The 20265-nt window shown below is 46.8% G+C and overlaps 1 protein-coding gene across 3 annotated transcripts in view; it reads left to right on the top strand.

The window, feature by feature from the left end:
• Nucleotides 1-20265, top strand: part of SEPTIN6 (septin 6) — an 87487-nt gene that overhangs the window by 29545 nt on the left and 37677 nt on the right. For all 3 annotated transcript variants that reach the window (XM_032757522.2, XM_032757520.2, XM_032757521.2), the window contains exons 3-5: nt 140-335; nt 10630-10816; nt 13541-13702. In XM_032757522.2, the coding sequence (XP_032613413.1) occupies nt 140-335; nt 10630-10816; nt 13541-13702 (545 nt within the window). The remainder of the gene's footprint in view (nt 1-139; nt 336-10629; nt 10817-13540; nt 13703-20265) is intronic.

The raw sequence follows: 20265 nt of genomic DNA, 5'->3' as shown, positions 1-20265 counted from the left end.
ATCTGCTTCTATCTGCTTTTTGCTTTATGTTTTATCATGTTCATTTTCCCATGTCAACAAATGTATATATGAAACATGATGTGTAAGGGCTGAATAGTCACTATGTGAACAGACCATAATTTATCCTTTTGCTTTTCAGGAGAGACAGGTTTGGGCAAGTCCACCCTCATGGACACCCTGTTCAACACCAAGTTCGAAGGGGAGCCAGCCACCCACACACAGCCGGGTGTCCAGCTCCAGTCTAATACCTATGACCTCCAAGAGAGCAATGTGAGGCTAAAGCTCACGATCGTTAGCACAGTTGGCTTTGGGGACCAGATCAACAAAGAGGACAGGTAAGGAAGGCGGTGGGGTGGGGTAGGGTGGGGAGGTTGGTAGAGGACCGCAGAGAGGAGCTCACCACGGAGATCTTGAAGACAGCACAGATACCGGGCCCAAGCCTGTCCTCCCAGAAAGGTGTGGGCAGCAGCAGGTACCTCCCAAGCATCGGCCCTGTCTGGTGTCCCTGTCTACAGCAACTGTTCCACTCCACTCACTTTGCCAAAAGAAGGATGTCCTTCTAGTATACATGGGTCAGGTCTCAATTCCATGCAGCAAACATGTATTGAGCTCCTACCTTGTGCCAGGTACTGTCGAGCTCTGACCATCTAAAAAGGAATGGCTTAGTCTCTGCCCTTGAGGCACTCATAGGCAAAACCGGTTTTAAGCAAATCATTTCCACAGAGTATAAGATGTTCTGTAAAGGACAGGGTACAAAGAGATAAAGGACAAGTTACAATGAGAACACAAAGGTGAGAACCGTCAATTCCACGTAGGGAGGTCAGGGAAGCCTTCACAAAGGATGTGCCTCCTGAGCCAACTCTTGAAGGACGAACTATTTTGCCAGACAGACAAGGGAAGGGAGAGAGGGGCATCTCAGGCAGAAGTAACTGCCTGTATAAAGGAAAAGTGATGTGCAGGATTCTGGTATGTTCTAGGGAAGTGCAGCTTGCTCTCTTTGGCTAGACAGAGGCAGAGTCACTGTGAAGCTAATGAAAATTGCACAGGCCCCTTCCAAAGTTCTGTAACTAATGTTCAATCACAACGTTGTATTATTTTCCTCAGAGAGTCTTTCAAATTGCATAAGCATAAGGGCTAGAAAAACCTGGTTCTGCCCCTGGGCTAGCACTTGGAGTAAGCTTGGGGAAAAAATGGGGAGATGAGGCTGAAGAGGTAAGCAGGTGCCAGATCACAGAAGGATTTATGATCGAGGCAAGAGGTAAAATAGGTGCTGAGATAGGGAAGAGGAGACAGATTTGCTAAATACTAAGTAGGTAAATATCAACAGGACTTGGTAGACACTTGGTATGGGGTTGTGAAGGCAAAAGAAAAATCTAGAATGAGGCCCAAATTTCCAGCTTTGGAGAGTGGACACATGGTGATGGCGTTCCATAAGAGAACCAGGGTTCAAAATAATCAGCTCTGTTTTGGACATGTCGAGTTTGATCTGTCTGAGGAATACTGAGATACGTGATGACCTTCAGCAGTAGGCAGTTGAACACACAGAGTTGGAGATCAGAAGAGGCTAGAAATATAGATTGGGTTATCAAGGTAGAGGTGATATGTTCCAACCATGGACACATGTAAAATCACCCAGGGATCAGAGTAGAGGAAGAAGAACACTGGGCTAAAGACAAAAACCTCAGGATGCTAAGTCAAAAGATGGAGGAAAAGACATCCTAAAAAGGGACTGAACAGGAATAAGCAGACAGGTAGGAGGGGGGACAAGAAAGATGTTGGGGGGCCAGGCAAGGTGGCTCACGCCTGTAATCCGAGCACTTGGGAGGCTGAGGCGGGCGGATCACTTGAAGTCAGGAGTTCGAGACCAGCCTGGCCAACATCATGAAACCCCGTCTCTACTAAAAATACAAAAATTAGCCGGGTGTGATGGCGGGTGCCTGTAATTCCAGCTACTCGGGTGGCTGAGGTGGGAGAATCACTTGAACCCGGGAGGCAGGGTTGCAGTGAGCTGAGATTGTACCACTGTACTCCAGCCTGGGCGGCAGAGCAAGATTCTGACTCAAAATAGAAAGATGTAGGGGGTTGAGAATGTGTGTGAGTGAAGTCTAGGTGAGGCTCAGAGATGGGGACGTGATGAGGGGTGGGGTCAGGTACCGTCTGCATTTAACCAGAAGTCACATGGTTATCACATGTGCTCATCTCAGAAAGGGCCATTCATCATTTTAAGCAGAGGGTCTTCTCATCCTTTCAGGATTCTCTTGCTTCTTAGATGAACTTTATGTCAAATTCTTTTATTTCCCCCTTAAAGCTACAACAGCCACACTCACTTCCTTATGATGAATAAATATATGTAGCTTCTTTTTATTTTTATTTTTATTTTCTTTGAGATGGAGTCTCGCTCTGTCGCCCAGGCTGGAGTGCAGTGGTGTGATCTCAGCTCACTGCAAGCTCCGTCTCCTGGGTTCATGCCATTCTCCTGCCTCAGCCTCCCGAGTAGCTGGGACTACAGGCTCGTGCCACCACGCCCAGCTAATTTTTTTTTTTTTTTTTGTATTTTTAGTAGGGACGGGGTTTCACCGTGTTAGCCAGGATGATCTGGATCTCCTGACCTCATGATCCACCCGCCTTGACCTCCCAAAGTGCTAGGATTACAGGTGTGAGCTACCACACCCGGCCAAATATATGTAGCTTCTTAATAATGGAACTGAGTTCTGTTTTGCATTTGAAATTCTAGAAAAAAGACATCTCTGTCACCCAGGCGGAAGTGCAGTGGCACAATCTCAGTTCACTACAACCTCCGCCTCCTGGGTTCAAGTGATTCTCCTGCCTCAGCCTCCCGAGAGTGGCTGGAATTAGTCACGCGCCACCACACCCTGCTAATTTTTCTGTATTTTTAGTAGAGATGGGGTTTCACCATGTTGGCCAGGCTGGTCTCGAACTCCTGACCTCAAGTGATCCCCTCCGACCTTGGCTTCCTAAATTGCTGGGATTACAGGCATGAGCCACTGTGCCTGGCCACCTCTGCTTTTATAGGCATGCTTATTGTGCTAATCTTGTTTGGTTAAGAATAAATTAAACTTTGGAGAAAGGATATTTGGGCCACAATATGAGTGCTTAATCTCAGCTGCAGATTGCTCAGAAACTTCAATTACATTTCTTACAGTTCTTTCAGTTATATACATTCAACATATCTAACATTGGACAATGCCTTGATAATAATGGCTTGGGAGGACTGAACAGATACTGCCCCTCAGAGGCAAATCTACTTCCGTTATAGTTTTAAGATATCCCTATTGTTTCTTCCTGATTATAAATGTGATACATATTTATAATAAATCAAATAAGTAGAAATGAAAAGCCTCCTTGAAATTGCACTGAGGAGCAGGGGTGGAGTAAGCTCCAGGGATCTGTAATAAAAAGCAGTGCTTTCTTCATGCTGTTAGGGCCATGTTAGCATAGATATGTCAGTGAAACATCATTGAAACAGGGCATTAGAATATCCCGCTTTACAGGGGCACATGCATAAACTGGGAAGAGGAATGACTAAGGCTGGATACTGCGGAAAGCTACCATTTAAACGATGCTGGAGGTAGGGCACAGTGGCTGAAGCCTGTAATTCCAGCACTTTGGAAGGCCAAGGTGGGCGGATCACTTGAGGCCAGGAGTTCAAGACCAGCCTGACCAACATGGTGAAACCCCCGTCTCTACTAAAAATACAAAAAATTAGCCGGGCATGGTGGTGTGTGCCTGTAATCCCAGCTACTCGGGAGGCTGAGGCACAAGAATTGCTTGAACCCGGAAGGTGGTGGTTGCAGTGAGCTGAGATTGTGCCATGGCACTCCAGCCTAGACAACAGAGTGAGATTCCATCTCAAAAAATAAAAATAAAAAAGGATGCAGGAGAAAAGGGGATTTAAGGGAGAGACTGAGAAGGACAGGCTGGAGAGGGGAGTGCTTAGGAACCTAGGGTTTGGTCTCAGACCTGGGTTCAAATTTCATCTTGCTGTCTTTTTAGCCCAGGGATCTTGAACAAGGTACTTAAATTTTCTATGCCTCAGTTTTCTCGTCTGTAAAATGGGGATGATAATGATGATAATAATAATTATACCTACCTTACAGAGTTGTGGTGAAGCACATTTGACATGTGTGGAATATGAAATGCTTAAACACCTGGCACAGAGTAACTGCCTCATAAACTGAAGATATTATAATCATGATTTTTATTGATAGAAGGATCAAGGGACAGCTAAAGCATGTAGTATATGGGAGGGAATGATACATGGTATCCAGGAAGATGAGAACTGCGAAATATTCATTGGGTTTGGTGATATGAAGGTCAGTAATACATTTCAGAATAATAATTCGAGGGGAACTGTGGGTAGAAGCCAGATTACCATGATTGCTGAGTGAATGGAAAGTAAGGATGTAAAGGCATCAGAATAGCAAAAAGAGCAATAGAACAGAAAAGTCAGTCTAAGACCAGATTCCTGCTCATATGGAAATTTAGCATATGTAAGTCAGCAGGGGAAGAATGGACTATTCAGGAGATGATGCTGGGAAAATAGGCCATCTATTTAGGAAGAAAATAAAACGAGACCCTCTCACACAAACACCATTCACAAAAATAGATTCCCATTGGACTAAAAACAGATTTCTAAAAATATAAGGAGAAAACATCAGAGAATATTTTTATAACTTTGGGGGTAGAGAAGGCTTTTCCAATCATGACACAAAATTCAAAAGTCATAGAAGAAAAGACTGATGGATTTAAACTCATTAAAATAAAAAACCCTTTTATATTGAAAGATACCATAAACAAAAGTACAAACAAGCTACAGATGGGGAGAAGATATTTGCAGCCTAAATAACAGACAAAGGATTCTTCTAAAATGGAAAAAGAGCTTCTACAATTCAATGAGAAATAAACAGATAATTTACAGAAGGGGAAATACTTATGTATAATCAACATATGAAATGATGGTCATTCAACTTCCCCAGTAGTTAGAGAAATGCAAAATGAAACAAATATTTTTTATCCATCAGATCTGCAAAAACAAAAAGATGGCATAATATCCACTAACACGAGGTAATTTCATTCACGTTGATGGGACTGTAAATTGATATAGACTTTTTGGAGGGCAAATTTGGTAGTATCTATTAAAATTTTAAATGTGAATAATTTATGACCCAGCAGTTCCACCTTTAAGTATACAGCCTAGAGAAACAGTTGCACATGCTCCTGAGAAGCACAGAGAAAGCATGTTCACTGTAGCTTTGGTTATTGAATAAAAAACAATTTAAACAGTTTAAATTTCTACCAACAGAGCAATTAAATAAACTGTGGAATTACCATACCATGGAATTGCGTTTGGCAGTTTAATAGAATGAGGTAGATCGATACATACTCACATGGCTAGATCTCAGGATATGTTGTTAAGTGAAAAAAAGAAGTTGCAGAATGATCACGATGCAGTGTGTGTAAATCTGCCCCCCTTCCTCCAATATTTCTCTCTATTTATGTGTCTAGATGCATAGAAAAAGGTCTGGAAAGATAATCAGCAAACTGAAAATGGAGGTTATCTGTGAGGAAGGAAGAATCGGTATTCTTTTTTTTGAGACAGACTCTTGCACTGTTGCCCAGACTGGAGTGCAGTGGTGCGATCTCGGCTCACTGGAAGCTCCGCCTCCCAGGTTCACGCCATTCTCCTGCCTCAGCCGCCCGCCACCACGCCCGGCTAATTTTTTTTGTATTTTTAGTAGAGACGGGGTTTCACCGTGTTAGCCAGGATGGTCTCGATCTCCTGACCTCATGATCCGCCTGCCTCGGCCTCCCAAAGTGCTGGGATTACAGGCGTGAGCCACCGCACCCGGCTGAGAATAGGTGTTCTTGCATAAATAAATTTAGGTCAAGCTCGGTGGCTCTTACCTCTAATCCCAACACTTTGTGGGGCCAAGGTAGAAGGATCACTTGAGCCCAAAGGTTCAGGACCAGCCTGGATAACGTAAAGAGACCCCGTCTCTACAAAAAAATAAAAAATTAGCCAGGTGTGGTGGTGTGTGCCTGTAGTCCCAGATACTCAGAAGGCTGAGGCAGGAGAATCACTTGAGCTCATGAGTTCGAGGTCACAGTGAGCTATGGGCAACAGAGCGAGGCCTCGTCTCTAAAAAATAAATAAAAAAGAAAGCTTGTCTGAGCTGGGAGAAATACACAAGGCCATGTCTAGAGGGGGACAAGGAGGTCAAGGGCAACTCTTGAGGATGGGAGAGATGATGAGGGCTTGAACAGGAAGAGAAGCTTTGAGGATAGAGAGGAGGGGCAGATTTGAGAGAACTGACAAGACTGAGAACCAAGTTGCTGTGGAAACCTAGTCCACTTTATAAACGTAGATGTCTACTATGTGACAAGTACAGTGTGAAGTGTCAGAGATACTAAGAAATAAGGCACAGTCATTTTTTTTTTTTTGAGACGGAATCTCACTCTGTTGCCCAGGCTGGAGTGCAGTGGTGCGATCTTGGCTCACTGCAACCTCCGCCTCCCAGGTTCAAGCAATTATCCTGCCTCAGCCTCCCGAATAGCTGGGACTACAGGCGCCCGCCACCACGCCCGGCTAATTTTTTTTTTTGTATTTTTAGTAGAGACGGGGTTTCACCATGGTCTCGATCTCCCGACCTCGTGATCCGCCTGCCTCGGCCTCCCAAAGTGCTGGGATTACAAGCATGAGCCACCGCGCCCGGCCCACATTTTCTTTACTTTATTTTATTTATTTATTTTTTGAGATGGAGTCTCACTCTGTCGCCCAGGCTGGAGTGCAGTGCCTCAATCTCTGCTCACCGCAACCTCCGCCTCCTCGGTTCATGCAATTCTCCTGCCTCAGCCTTCTGAGTAGCTGGGATTACAGGTGCGCACCACCACGCCCAGCTAATTATTGTATTTTTAGTAGAGACGGGGTTTCACCCTGTTGATCAGGCCGGTCTCGAACTCCTGACCTCGTGATCTGCCCACCTTGGTCTCCCAAAGTGCTGGGATTACAGGCGTGAGCCACTGCGCCCGGCCTCCACATTTTCTTTATCCGGTCATCAGTTGATGGACATTTGGGTTGTTTCCACCTTTGGGCTACTGTGAATAATTTACTCAAGCTGGGTTCACCAAGTCCCACCTCCCTGGCCTTCTTCCCATTGCTCAAACCTGTCAGACTGGTTTCTGCCTCAGGACCATCCTCACATTTATTCTTCCCACTGCCTGGAATGCTCTTTGCCCAGATCTCTCCATGGCTCTGTCATCCTCATCCTTGCGGCTCAAATGTCACACCCTTAGAGAAGCCTTCCCTGATCACTGTATTTAAAGTAGTTGAACCCTCAATCACATGTATATCCCATTATCCTGTTGGAGTATCTTCATAGTACGTATCATTATCCGAAATGAATAAGTATTATTGTCTAGACCAGGGGTTATTTTGTGTCATTGGCCCCGTTAGCAATCTAGTGAGGCCTATGGGCTTATTCTCAAAATAATGTTTTTAAATGCCTAAAATATACCAAGTATACTAAAAATACAGTTACTAAAATATTTAAAAATTGTGACTTAGTAATCCATGTGCTTCTCTATCAATTCCGGAAGTAATAATATCTATATGCAGGCTTAATAATTACCAGAATTTGAATGTCATAATGAGTATAAATGCTATTTTGAGCTATTTACAACGATTGGAATGGGAAATGACGATATCAGTGATTTCTATTGGTTATGAAATCACAGGTACTGCTAACATTACTATAGATTGTTACCTATGTCTGTAGCTGAAGAAACTGCTAAACTTCAGTTAGAGATTAGTGAAAAAGATGTATTTTTTTCGTATCTAAGTTCACAGATCCTCTGAATTCTATTCACAGAACCTAGGCGGTCCATGAACCCTGTGTTAAGAACGGCTGTCTTGAAATGTCAAAGATTATCAGTAGTGATGGGGAGGGATGGAGTCCGTTGGAGCTGGTTTTGGTCGAAAATGGAGGAGATGAGGAGATCACAGTGAGCGAGGGAATCAAGAGCTAGAAGAAAGCTGCCCTCTCTGCCCTTCCATGGGACTTGGGTGTGGAGATGAAGAAATTTCCATTTGAGAAGGATATGAGAAAAGCAGCATCTCTGAAGGATAGTCAGGTGTCACTTAGAGGAAGGAAGCAGTTTGGGAGCAGGTAGCCTATAAGAGTAAAGGATTTTGTTTACCACCCACTGGAGTCCAGTGAGCAGCACAACAGAGTGTGGGAGAGAGGTGGCCACCGTGGGAAGATGAGTCACTGGGGCCCGGGGGTGGAGGGAATGCAGAGCAGTAGGGGAAACTTTACTATGTTCCAGACAGCAGGCTAGACGTGGAGGATACAGAGATGAATAAGACGAAGATAAGCCACCCATTTAGGATTCGTCTACACCAAATCCTGGTGGCTGATTGGCTGGTTTGGCTGGTCTGATCCATGTACATTTTGAGAGTTTCCGAGAGCCAGAGGCAATTGCAGTCAGACAGGCACAGGGTATCACTACAGATTTCGGGGTGTTGCGGGGGAGCTAAAAAATGTACTTTTTAGCTTTATTTTCTTTCCTCCTTTGATTCCTTCTGCAAAGCAAAAAATGAAGTTAAAAAAAAGTTATGTAATTGAGAAAAAAAATGAAGCAGTGCCATCATCAACTATTTCAAATCAGCAAAACATCCAAAAATTAATTAAATAAGCCTAGGGGATACATCCCCCACCCTCACTCCAAATTCGTCAGGAACCTTCTAAGGATCTTTGCAACCAAGAGATTCTTTGATGCTATTACCCTTCCGAACAGTGGCTCAGAGGGATCAAAGGAATAAAGAAAGGACTATGTTTTTAGAGTTTTCTCTGGGGCTTGGGAGGCGGAGGTTGCAGTGAGTGGAGATCGCGCCACTGCACTCCTGCCCGGGCAACAGAGTGAAACTCCATCTTAAAAAAAAAAAAGATTTTTCTCTGGGGCTCCAGAGATAGCCTGCACCTGGATCTCAGCTCTGGCTGCAGCTCTCAGAATCTAGGATCCTGTGATTCTTTTTTAAAAGGCTATTTTCCCCTTCTCTACTAGGGGGATCTTTCAAAAAGGCTCAGCCTGGGAGCTGCTGCAGGTGGGAGGCATTGGCTGGGCCCAGCTCGTCCTTTGATCATCATGTTCTCTTCTGGCAGCGGTATCTGAAAACTCCCTGCCCTGGGCCCACATGACAAGCCTCTTCTAGCCTGAAGGGAGGCAGCCCCTCAGCCAGAGAGGCAGCAGACAGACAGGGGAGATGAGAACAAGAGGCAGAGCTGAGCTAAGCTGACCTAGTTAAAGCAGAAAGAGGCTGTAGGGGTGACGGGGATGACGTGGGAGGGGACTGGGACAGAGGGAGAGGGAAGTTTCCCAGGGAGGCCCAGGAAAGAGAGACATAGAGGGCTGACTGATGTTTAAGAAGCCTTGGCAAGACTTGGGGGCCACCTAGAGGAGCCGTGTGTGGAGACTCAGTGAGCTGGCGGGCCTATGTCCATGTGTGCAGGCTGTGCGGCGGGGAGTAGCTTTACCAGATTTTGCCTGAATACTTTGTTTGTTTGTTTGTTTTTGGAGATGGGGTCTCACTCTGTTGCCCAGGCTGGAGTGCAGTGGCATGGTCTCCACTCACTGCAACCCCTGCCTCCTGGGTTCAAGCGATTCTCCTGCCTCAGCCTCCTGAGTAGCTGGGATTACAGGCACGAGCCACCACACCTGGCTAATTTTTGTATTTTTAGTAGAGACGAAGTTTTACCATGTTGCCCAGGCTGGTCTCGAAATCCTGAGCTCAGAAGATCCGCCCGCCTCAGCCTCCCAAAGTGCTGGGATTACAGCCATGATCCACTGTGCCTGGCCTGAATACTTAGATTTTAAAGTCACCACCTTGGCAGAAATGAGAATCAGAAAAATATCTTGACCTTGGGGGAGCCAAGTGCGGAACTCCACTAAACCTAGCGAGAATGAGCAAAAGCCCTGAATGTTCTCACAAGATTGCCCAGCAGTGGGCCAAAGAGAGGTCTTGTTACCCACTGTGTACCCAGCTCTCATCTAGGCACTGTAGGGCAAGATAAAGGAAGCAAAGACATGAGCCCAGCTTGGAGGAAAATCAGTCCCTCTACAGATACAGCCAGTGAGCTCCATGCTGTGTTGGGGCCCCCTGAGGGACAGAGAAGTGCCCTTCACAGGCCCTGCCCTTTAGGAAGACACAATCTATTTGAGAGAATCCTTGTGAAGCAACAATAAGTAATTGAATGCCATTTCTTGTTATGCCCCTGACTCGCAGAAGGGATTTCTGGCATAAGTGGGGAAGGCCGTAGGAAGGAGGAGGGCATTGAGCTGAGCCCTGAGGTCTGGGAGGGCAGAATTGGGATGAGGAGAGAGAAAGGGGCATTCTAGTGAAGGTGCACAGATGGGCATAAGTTTGGCTCATGTAGGGACCAAGAAGGTGGCCAGGCTGACAAGATCGGAGGCCCACTGAAGGGAGATGGAGAAATGCAGTTGGATGGGAGAGAGTCAAGATTACAGAAGGCATTTGAAACTTTCAAAAAGGACAGTGTCAAAATCCAAGTTTTTGATGGGGTCCGCCTCTGTCCCTGCTCTCCCTTTTAGCTACAAGCCCATCGTGGAATTCATCGACGCACAATTCGAGGCCTACCTGCAGGAAGAGCTGAAGATCCGAAGAGTGCTACACACCTACCATGACTCCCGAATCCATGTCTGCTTGTATTTCATTGCCCCTACGGGTCATTCCCTGAAGTCTCTGGACCTAGTGACTATGAAGAAGCTGGACAGTAAGGTATAGGAGGCAGGGGCGGGGGCGCTGGGGGCTCACTCTTACTGATCTCTTGTGCAAAGTAGATGTGGGATTCGGGGAGAGATTTGTGGCATCCTCATCCTCTCCCTCATTCCCTGTCCCTCCATAAAGATGGTGTTACGGATCCAGCACCAGCATCATATGCTTTGTGATCTGTTTTCCCAGCACTAGGGATGGGCTTGCCCTGAGCTGTCTTTCTGCCCTGATCCCTCTTGGGGACTAGCAAGATGGCTCCCTGGGTCTAGGGGCAAAGGCTTTGGCAATGGAAAGCTGTTTTTTCTTTGTCCCAATGTTAACTGGCTAGAATCAAACATGCAAACTTGACTTTGAAAGTTATCATTCTTCCTATCAGTACTTTTATGATTGCAGTTAACATTAAAACCCTCATTATATGCCAGCCTCGTGAAGTACACATTATTGTTATCCTCATTTTACAGAAGAGAAAACTGAGGCTCTGAGAGGTTAAGTGACTTGCACATTGTCCTATTGCTAGCTACTGGTAGAGTGCAGATTCTGTGACACTTAGATCTGTGACCCCATATTATAATGCTTCCATGCCCGAGAAAGATGGCTGTGGGAATCAGGCATTGTCTTGCTTTAAGAAAAACTTGGCTGGGCATGGTGGCTCACACCTGTAATCCCAGCACTTTGGGAGGCCAAGATAGGCGGATCATCTGAGGTCAGGAGTTCGAGACCAGCCTGGCCAACATGGCGAAATCCCGTCTCTACTAAAAATACAAAAATTAGCTGGGCATGGTGGTGCGCACCTATAATCCCAGCTACTAGGGAGGCTCAGGCAGGAGAATTGCTTGAACTTGGAAGCGGAGGTTGCAGTGAGCCAGAATCATGCCACTGCACTCCAGCCTGGGCGACACAGCAAGACTCCGTATCAAAAAAAATAGTTGAATTCACATGCAGCCATTTAGTAGCACATCCACTCTAAAACTGAATTTCAACTCTCATCAGAATAGGAGCAGTTTTTCATTTTTTGCAGCAATGGGCTTATGGCCCATGAATAAAAGGCTGCTCTTGAAATCTGGCCATGCCCTGCATGTCCTGTATAGGGGCATTGGTGAGCCACATGGCTGCAGGCCTGGTGGATGGGCTGAGTTAAGCCTTTGAGATATATATATATATATATTTTTTGAGACGGAGTTTCGCTCTTGTTGCCCAGACTGGAGTGCAATGGCATGATCTTGGCTCACCGCAACCTCCGCCTCCTGGGTTCAAGCAATTCTCCTGCCTCAGCCTCCTGAGTAGCTGGGATTATAGGCATGTGCTATCACGCCTGGATACTTTTTATTTTTAGTAGAGACGGGGTTTCACCATGTTGGCCAAGCTGGTCTCGAACTCGCAATCTCAGGTGATCCGCCCGCCTCGGCTTCCCAAAGTGCTTGGATTACCAGCATGAGCCACTGCCCCTGGCCTGATATATGTTTATAGTGTGTCAATGGGGACTTGGCGAAAGTGCCAAGGAGAATAGGCTCTGCCTGCTGTTTCATCTTGGCAAGGGCTTTGACCCCTCTGCCCCCGAAAGACTTCAAGGGAGGTGCCTCCAAGGTTCAGTCTTTCTTTGACCCAGCAGCTGTGTGATATCAGCCTTCAGAGGCACTCCTAAGCCAAAGTGCAGAGGAAGCAGGATTTATCTTCCACGTCTGGAGCTCCCAGACTCCTCTTTTAGAGCCCGGGGCCTGAGTGCCACCTGTGCCCCTCCCCCACCACTACTGGCAGGAATGATTATGCTCTCCATGTCAACCTGAACTTAGTGTGCTCTGTCTCACAAACTCATGTGCATTTCAAGTTTCTTTACCTTCTGACAGTAAAAACCTTGTCCCTTCTTGGAGGAATTTCAAGGATTAGGGTTCAGGTGGATTGAACTTTTGGTTGGCATTAGGCCTTTCTCCTGATGCCTGAAATTGGGCATTTATACTTGCTTTTATTACTCAGAAATTAATCATGAGACTCAGGCAGTATAATTCTTTTTGCATAAGTCTCAGATCAAATTGTAACTATAGGTTCTTCCTCACCTAACTGAGTTGTATTCAGTGTCTCCTGCCAGAAAGAGAGCCAGGTGTGCGTCCTCGCTGAGCACTGTCCCTGCCTCCTTTCCCTGCCATCTCTCATGTGGGTCCCTATCACACCTGGCTCGGGCTAGCCCGGACCCGATGGGTTGGAACAATTTCCTGTTAGCAAGAAGAGGCCACCTCTCCCCTCTCAGCCACAGATTCCTGGCTATCACCTTTCTGCTTCAAATCTCCCAAGCAGTAACCTTGATACCAAGATATCATACAGCTCATCAACTTGGATCTGAACTGGTAGACAGCTCATGCTTAAGACTATGGACTTAGGAATAAGGCTGAGTTTGGATTTGAATCCCAGTTCTCCTACTTACCTGCTCCATGGCCTTGGACAAGTTACTTAACCTCCCTACGCCTTAATTTCTCATTGGCAAAATAGTAGTAATAATACCCCCTGGAAGGGTTATTGTCAGGATTAATTGTGCTAATTCATGTAAAGCACTTAGTTCAGTGCCCAGCACATAGTTAGTACTTGTCGTTTATTGTGTTGTCATTTGGCTACAGAAGCGGCCAGTCCTTGACCACTGGGCTGAGCGGCTCCCTCTGGCAGCTGGTGGAAGTCCTAGGTCATGCTGCTATCAGTTGCAGGTTACCAACAATGACCCCACTTTGCCCCTCCTCTCCCTAGGTGAACATCATCCCCATCATTGCCAAAGCAGATGCCATTTCGAAGAGTGAGCTAACAAAGTTCAAAATCAAAATCACCAGTGAGCTTGTCAGCAACGGAGTCCAGATCTATCAGTTTCCTACAGATGATGAGTCAGTGGCAGAGATCAATGGAACCATGAACGTGAGTGGGAGCAATTTCCTGACCATTTGCTTTTTATGATGATTATCATTATTTTAATGTGCTTTAGAGACAGGGTCTTGCTCTGTTGCCCAGGCTGGAGTGCAGTGGTGTGATCACAACTCATTGTAGCCTTGAACTCCTGGGCTCAAGGGATCCTCCCGCCTCAGCCTCCCAAGTAGCTGGGATTACAGGTGCACTCACCACACCTGGCTAATGTTTTAATATTTTGTAGAGACGGGGTCTTGCTATGTTGCTTAGGCTGGTCTTGAACCCCTGGGCTCAAGCGATCCTCCTGCCTCAGCCTCCCAAAGTACTGGGATTACAAGTGTGAGCCACCACGCTGACCCCTTTATTATTATTATTATTTTACCAAATAGCAGCAAAACATCTTCACCATCCATCTTAGCGTAGTCAACTCTTTTCTTCTACTTTTTTTTTTTTTTTTTTTTTTTTTTGAGACAGGATCTCATTCCATTGCCCAGGCTGGAGTACAGTGGCACAATCTCGGCTCACTGCAACCGAGAGATGTTATTTTTAAATATCAGAGTTGGCTGGGCATAGTGGCTCACGCCTGTAATCCCAGCACTTTGGGAGGCCGAGGCGGGTAGATCACCTTAGGTCAGGAGTTTGAGACCAACCTGGCCAACATGGCAAAGCCTGTCTCTACTAAAAAATGCAAAAATTAGCCAAGCATGGTGGTGTGCGCCTGTAATCCTAGCTACTCTGGAGGCTAAGGCAGAGGTTGCAGCGAGCCAAGATTATGCCATTGCACTCCAGCCTGGGCAACAGAGTGAGACTCCATCTCAAAAAAAAAAAAAAAAAAAAAAAAAATCAGTGTTATGCTTTGCTTTATTAAGTGTGAATGAATAAAAAAAAAAAAAAAACCTTGCCATCTTTCCTCTCCTCCCCCACTTTCCCCTACTAGAGGAATGAGTAATAAAGAAGGCAGAGAGGCAAACATCTCCTAATGCTTTCTTACAATGTGTTGCTGTTGCTGTGAAATCTTCAATGTTGTGATTTCAAGGAGACAGCTAATAGCTTTCAGAAAGCCTCTGCTTTGAGAACAGATTTCTTTTTCTCTATTGAGTGTCATCAGTTTTTCCTAATGACATAATGCCTGGCTATAGCCAAACTCAGGAAAGCCTTGTAATAAAAGCCATTTTTAGAAAACTTTCCTGCTGCCACTGCCGCCTAAGTTATCATTCCAACTTCAGCTGCCACCTCCTATGAATCGGCCAACAAATTAGCATAGCAGGGCAGCAAGTCATTGTCTCACCTGACTTCCTGTCCATCAGTACACCCGAGATGTGTTTGTTATCACCATCACCATCTTAGACAAATCTGGCTCAAGGGTAAGGCTATCTGGAGCATGGTAGGTAGAGATAGGTCTTCTCTGACCAGCCGTGGGCATGGAAAAAATAAAAAAGATTAGCGCTTGTCCTCTCGAGAAGTCAGGGCATTTTGATGGAAACTAGGCTCTGTTATGAAGAGACATCCTAGTCTGCAGAAAAACGGGAGCCTCGCGAGAAGTGTCGTCTGGGTGCCACGGGCACTGATGTCTGGAAGCGTCTAGTCACCTCAGGACATCAGTCCCCATAGAGACCTTCTGAACACTGATGCCCTAAGTCACCAAGCAGCTTGCAGGCTTGTGGTTTGCTTTGCTAAGAATAAATAGGGACTGAGAGTTCTCAGCCATCTCAAGGTGTCACACAGAACCACATCTTGGTACCTCGTGGATTAGGAGTGACAATCATCCTGGGCTCTGTTCTCAGCTCAGCTCTGGCCTCCTGCTGAGCCTAGGGTAGGCTCAACCTCAAGGCTGGAAACCCCCAAGCTAGGCAGCAGCAGTTGTCAAGCATGCTGTTATGGCCGTGAAGGGATTCTGGGTCCTTTATTACTCATAATTGTGTTTCACTTTGAAAAACAAAATTCGAGGCTGAACAACATAGCGAGATCTCATCTCTACTGAAATTAAAAAAAAAAATTAACTAGTGGCCGGGTGCGGTAGCTAACGCCTGTAATTCCAGCACTTTAGGAGACCGAGGCGGGTGGATCACCTGAGGTCAAGAGTTCGAGACCAGCCTGACCAACATGGAAAAACCCCGTCTCTAGTAAAAAGACAAAATTAGCCGGGCGTGGTGGCGCATGCCTGTAATCCCAGCTACTCAGGAGGCTGAGGCAGGAGAATCGCTTGAACCCAGGAGGCGGAGGTTGCAGTGAGCCGAGATTGCACCTTTGCACTCCAGCCTGGGCAACAAGAGCAAAACTCCATCTCAAAAAAAAAAAAAAAATTAACTGGTGCTGTGGCGCACACCTGTAGTCTCAGCGACTTGGTCGGTGGGTGGCCTAAAGTGGGAGGATTACTTGAGCCTGGGAAGTTGAGGCTGCGGTGAACCCTGATTGTGCCACTGCGCTACTGCAGGCTGGGTGACAGAGCGACACCCTGTCTCACAAAAAAAAAAAAAGAGAGAGAGAGAGAGAGAGAGAGAAGGGAAAGAAAAAGAAAGTAAATAAAGAGAAAGAAAGAAAAAGGAAGGAAGGAAGGGAGGGAGGAGGGAGGGAGGGAATTCTAGTGGAAGGAAGGAAGGAAGGGAGGAAGGGAGGGGAGGGGAGGAGAGGAGAGGAGCAGAGAATTCCAGTGGATTCAGGATTATCCCTATCATAAATCACTCACCACTTACTCCCTTGCATCCCACTGTGCTTTTTTTTTTTTTTTTTTTTTTTTGAGACAGGCTCTCACTCCGTCGCCCAGGCTGGAGTGCAGTGATGCAATCAATCTCAGCTCACTGTAGCCTCCACCTCCTGGGTTCAAGTAATCTTCCTGCCTCAGCCTCCCGAGTAGCTGGGACCACAGACATGCACCACCATGCCCGGCTAATCCACTGTGGGTTTTTTTGAGTGGGAAAGAGAGGAGTGGCCTCACAGCTAGTGTGCCTGATGTGGCATGCCTGTGAGAGAAGCTTGCATGTGAGTGCTTTGTGTTACATGCACTGTGATGGGAAAGAGGGTGCTATCAAATATACACAGAGGATTGCTTAGCCTGCCTGCCACCGAACAGCTATGTCAAAAGTCCCCAGAGTCTTCACACAAGCCATGGTGTATGAAGCTGCATCCTTAGGACCTGGGCTTGGGTGGTAGGAGGAATTGGTGCTGGTCTTTCATTTTGGATTTGACTCCAGCCCCACAGCCTCAGCCACCCCAGCCAATTGTCATAGGAGCTGGATTGGAAGAAGTGGAAGAAATCTGTTGCCTGAGTGGAGAAGACTGTACAATGTCCTGTCTCTCACCATGAGGGATTTTTATGGCAGGAAATGAGAGTAATGAGGTCCTAGCCACCACCTTGGATTACGGGTGGCTCCAGAAAACCTTATTTTAGATTGAGGGGGAAGAGAAGGGAGAGCGAGGTCTTGTTGCATGCTATTTTCAACCCATGCTCTGATATCTCTCAAGGTTGTAGACTGTAATACTAAGAATTGCTATGTTATTTTAAATTTAATGATGTTCTTTGAATGGCTGAAACCATGGCCAGGACCAGCAAAAAGGCCCAGTTACTTAATTGACTAAGCTCCATTAGTTGTCCATTTGTGAGGTCTGGGGTTTGGTTCCCACAAAGGCAATTGACATTTGGGCCCAGTGAGAACACATGGCTGAACAGTAGGGTCATAGGGAGACCCACAGGCACAAGTCCATCCCTTCCTCTGAGACAGCAATGGTATTTCCGTTGTTTCCATGTACTTTTGCAGGAATCACCAGTGGTTGACTTGAGAGCAAATCAGCCAATGGTCTTGTTCAGTCACCAGCAGGAGCCTGAAATGGGGACTAACATAACTGGGAAACACTGTCCACCCTGGGAGGAAACCAAGCCCAATCAGAATGTTATCATTAGACCAGGAATAAAGAGCTCTGACAGTGTCTATTTCACTGGGCTAAGCAGTCACCTAGCCTCCCAAGTATAGTGGATGCAGTGAAATAAGAATAAAGTAACTCACGCCAATTGGATTATTAAGTACTTTACAATGTACCAAGAAGAATTTAAGTTAGACACAAGTCAGTAAAGGTGGTGCTATGGTTTGATTGTGTCCCCTCCAGAATTCAGGTGTGGCCAGTATGATAGTATTAAGAGGTGGGGGCTGGGTGCAGTGGCTCACACCTGTAATCCCAGAACCTTGGGAGGCCAAGGTGGGTGAATCACGAGGTCAAGAGATCGAGACCATCCTGGCCAACATGGTGAAACCCCGTCTCTACTAAAAATACAAAAAATTACCAGGCACAGTGGCTCATGCCTGTAATCCCAGCTACTTGGGAGGCCGAGGTGGGCGGATCACCTGAGGTGGGGAGTTCGGGACCAGCCTAACCAACATGGAGAAACCCCGTCTCTACTAAAAATGCAAAATTAGCCGGGCATGGTGGCACATGCCTATAATCCCAGCTACTGGCCGGGCACGGTGGCTCACGCCTGTAATCCCAGCACTTTGGGAGGCCGAGGTGGGCGGATCACGAGGTCAGGAGATCGAGACCATCCTGGCTAACACAGTGAAACCCCGTCTCTACTAAAAATACAAAAAAAAATTAGCCGGGCGTGGTGGTGGGCGCCTGTAGTCCCAGCTACTCGGGAGGCTGAGGCAGGAGAATGGCATGAACCCGGGAGGCGGAGCTTGCAGTGAGCCGAGATTGCTCCACTGCACTCCAGCAAAAAAAAAAAAAAAAAAAAAAAAATCCCAGCTACTCAGGAGGCTGAGGCAGAAGAATTGCTTGAACCCAGGAGGCGGAGGTTGTGGTGAGCTGAGATCATGCCATTGCACTCCAGCCTGGGCACCAAGAGCGAAATTCCATCTCAAAAAAAAAAATAGCTGGGCATGGTGCCACACACCTGTAGCCTCAGCTACTCGGGAGGCTGAGGCAGGATAATCGCTTGAACCCGGGAGGCGGAGGTTGCAGTGAGCCAAGATCATGCCATTGCACCCCAGCCCGGGCAACAAGAGCGAAACTCCGTCTTAAGAAAAAAAAATGTGATTGGGCCATGAGGGCTCCTCCCTTGTTAATGGGATGAAGGCCCTTTTTTTTTGAGATGGGGTCTCGCTCTGTCAGCCAGGTTGCAGTGCAGTGGTACAATCTTGGCTCAGCTCACCACAACCTCCGCCTCCCAAGTTCAAGCAATTCTCTGCCTCAGCCTCCCGAGTAGCTGGGATTACAGGCGCCTGCCACCACGCCTGGCTAATTTTTGTATTTTTAGTAGAGATGGGGTTTCACCATCTTGGCCAGGCTGGTCTTGAACTCCTGACCTCGTGATCCACCGGCCTTGGCCTCCCAAAGTGCTAGGATTACAGGCGTGGGCCACCACACCTGGCCGAAGACCCTTTTTAAAGAGACATCATGCAGCGTTGGGCTAGCTTGTCCTTCTGCTGTGTGAGCATGTGGCAAGAAGGTCCTCACCAGACCAGAATGCTGGTGCCTTGATCTTGGACCTCCCAGCCTCCAGAACGATGAGGAATAAATTTCTATTGTTGATAAATTACTCAGTCTCAGGTAGTTTATTGTAGCAAGACAAAATGCACTAAGACAGATAGTGAATCTAGGAATGGACTCCCAAGGGAGGCTTGAGACTATCTCTTGGAGTTTTCTGACACTGGGAAATCTGACATCAGAGGGCGCCTCGTTGGAAGTCTGAGTGAGAGAGTCACACAGACTCCCCTGAGAGGCCTGTTTGTGTTTCAGCAGCAACACTGCCCTGCATCTATCAGAGTCTCTTCCCTGGGTCCACACATAGAAAATGTCACCCCTGTCTGTCAGTTTCCTGCAGAGACCTGGGAAAAATAGCAGAAAGCCTGGCCTCAGATTTGGATCCCATTGGTAGGACCTAGGAGTATGGTCCGTGGTGGTGCGGGGGGAGGGTGGGTATCTGCTCTCTGCTCGACTCCGTTCTGGTTGTCAAAGCCATCTGTCTCTCAAAAGGAGTGCAACAGAGGGCCAGAGCCTGGTCCCCATGATTTCCTGCTTGTCATGTTTTGCTTCCTTCTAGCAGATGCCATGTAGCCAGGAGGCAGAGTGCGGGCCACCCTAGGTGGCTGGGAGAGGTTGGCAGCCAAAGCTCGGTGGCCTCGCTGCTGCTTCAGAGGATCTGGGCATGGGGGTTAGGGACCTAGGCAACTCGTTTAACCTCCCTGTATCCCAGTTCCCCCAACTCACGAATGGATCTTTTAATCATTGCCATAGAAGGATGTTGTGAAAATCAAACGAAAGGAGAGCGCTGGGAAATGCCTACCTTGCATATACTTATCAAAGCAGACTGAGGCCAGCTGCAAAGGAGCGTGCCGTGGGAGGGCTGGGGCTATGTTTTTGAGCTAGAAGAATAAAATGACAGCAGTTTGAGAAAGAGGGGGAAGCAAGTCACCCTATCATTCTGACAGTGTCTCTTGATGACAAAAATGGAACAGGCCCGAGGGAATACTGACATTTTTGTATGCCTTTGTTTTCTTCTTGGTTTTTTTTTTCTTGAGCTCAGAGAAGCACCTCCCAATTCACATGCCTTCCTCCTCCATCACTTACAGCTGAGAGCCCAGGAT

The sequence above is a fragment of the Hylobates moloch genome, unplaced genomic scaffold, assembly GCF_009828535.3.
Source record: "Hylobates moloch isolate HMO894 unplaced genomic scaffold, HMol_V3 SCAFFOLD_7, whole genome shotgun sequence".
NCBI classification, from domain to species: Eukaryota; Metazoa; Chordata; class Mammalia; order Primates; family Hylobatidae; genus Hylobates; species Hylobates moloch.
This window is presented reverse-complemented; position numbering and strand designations above follow the sequence as displayed.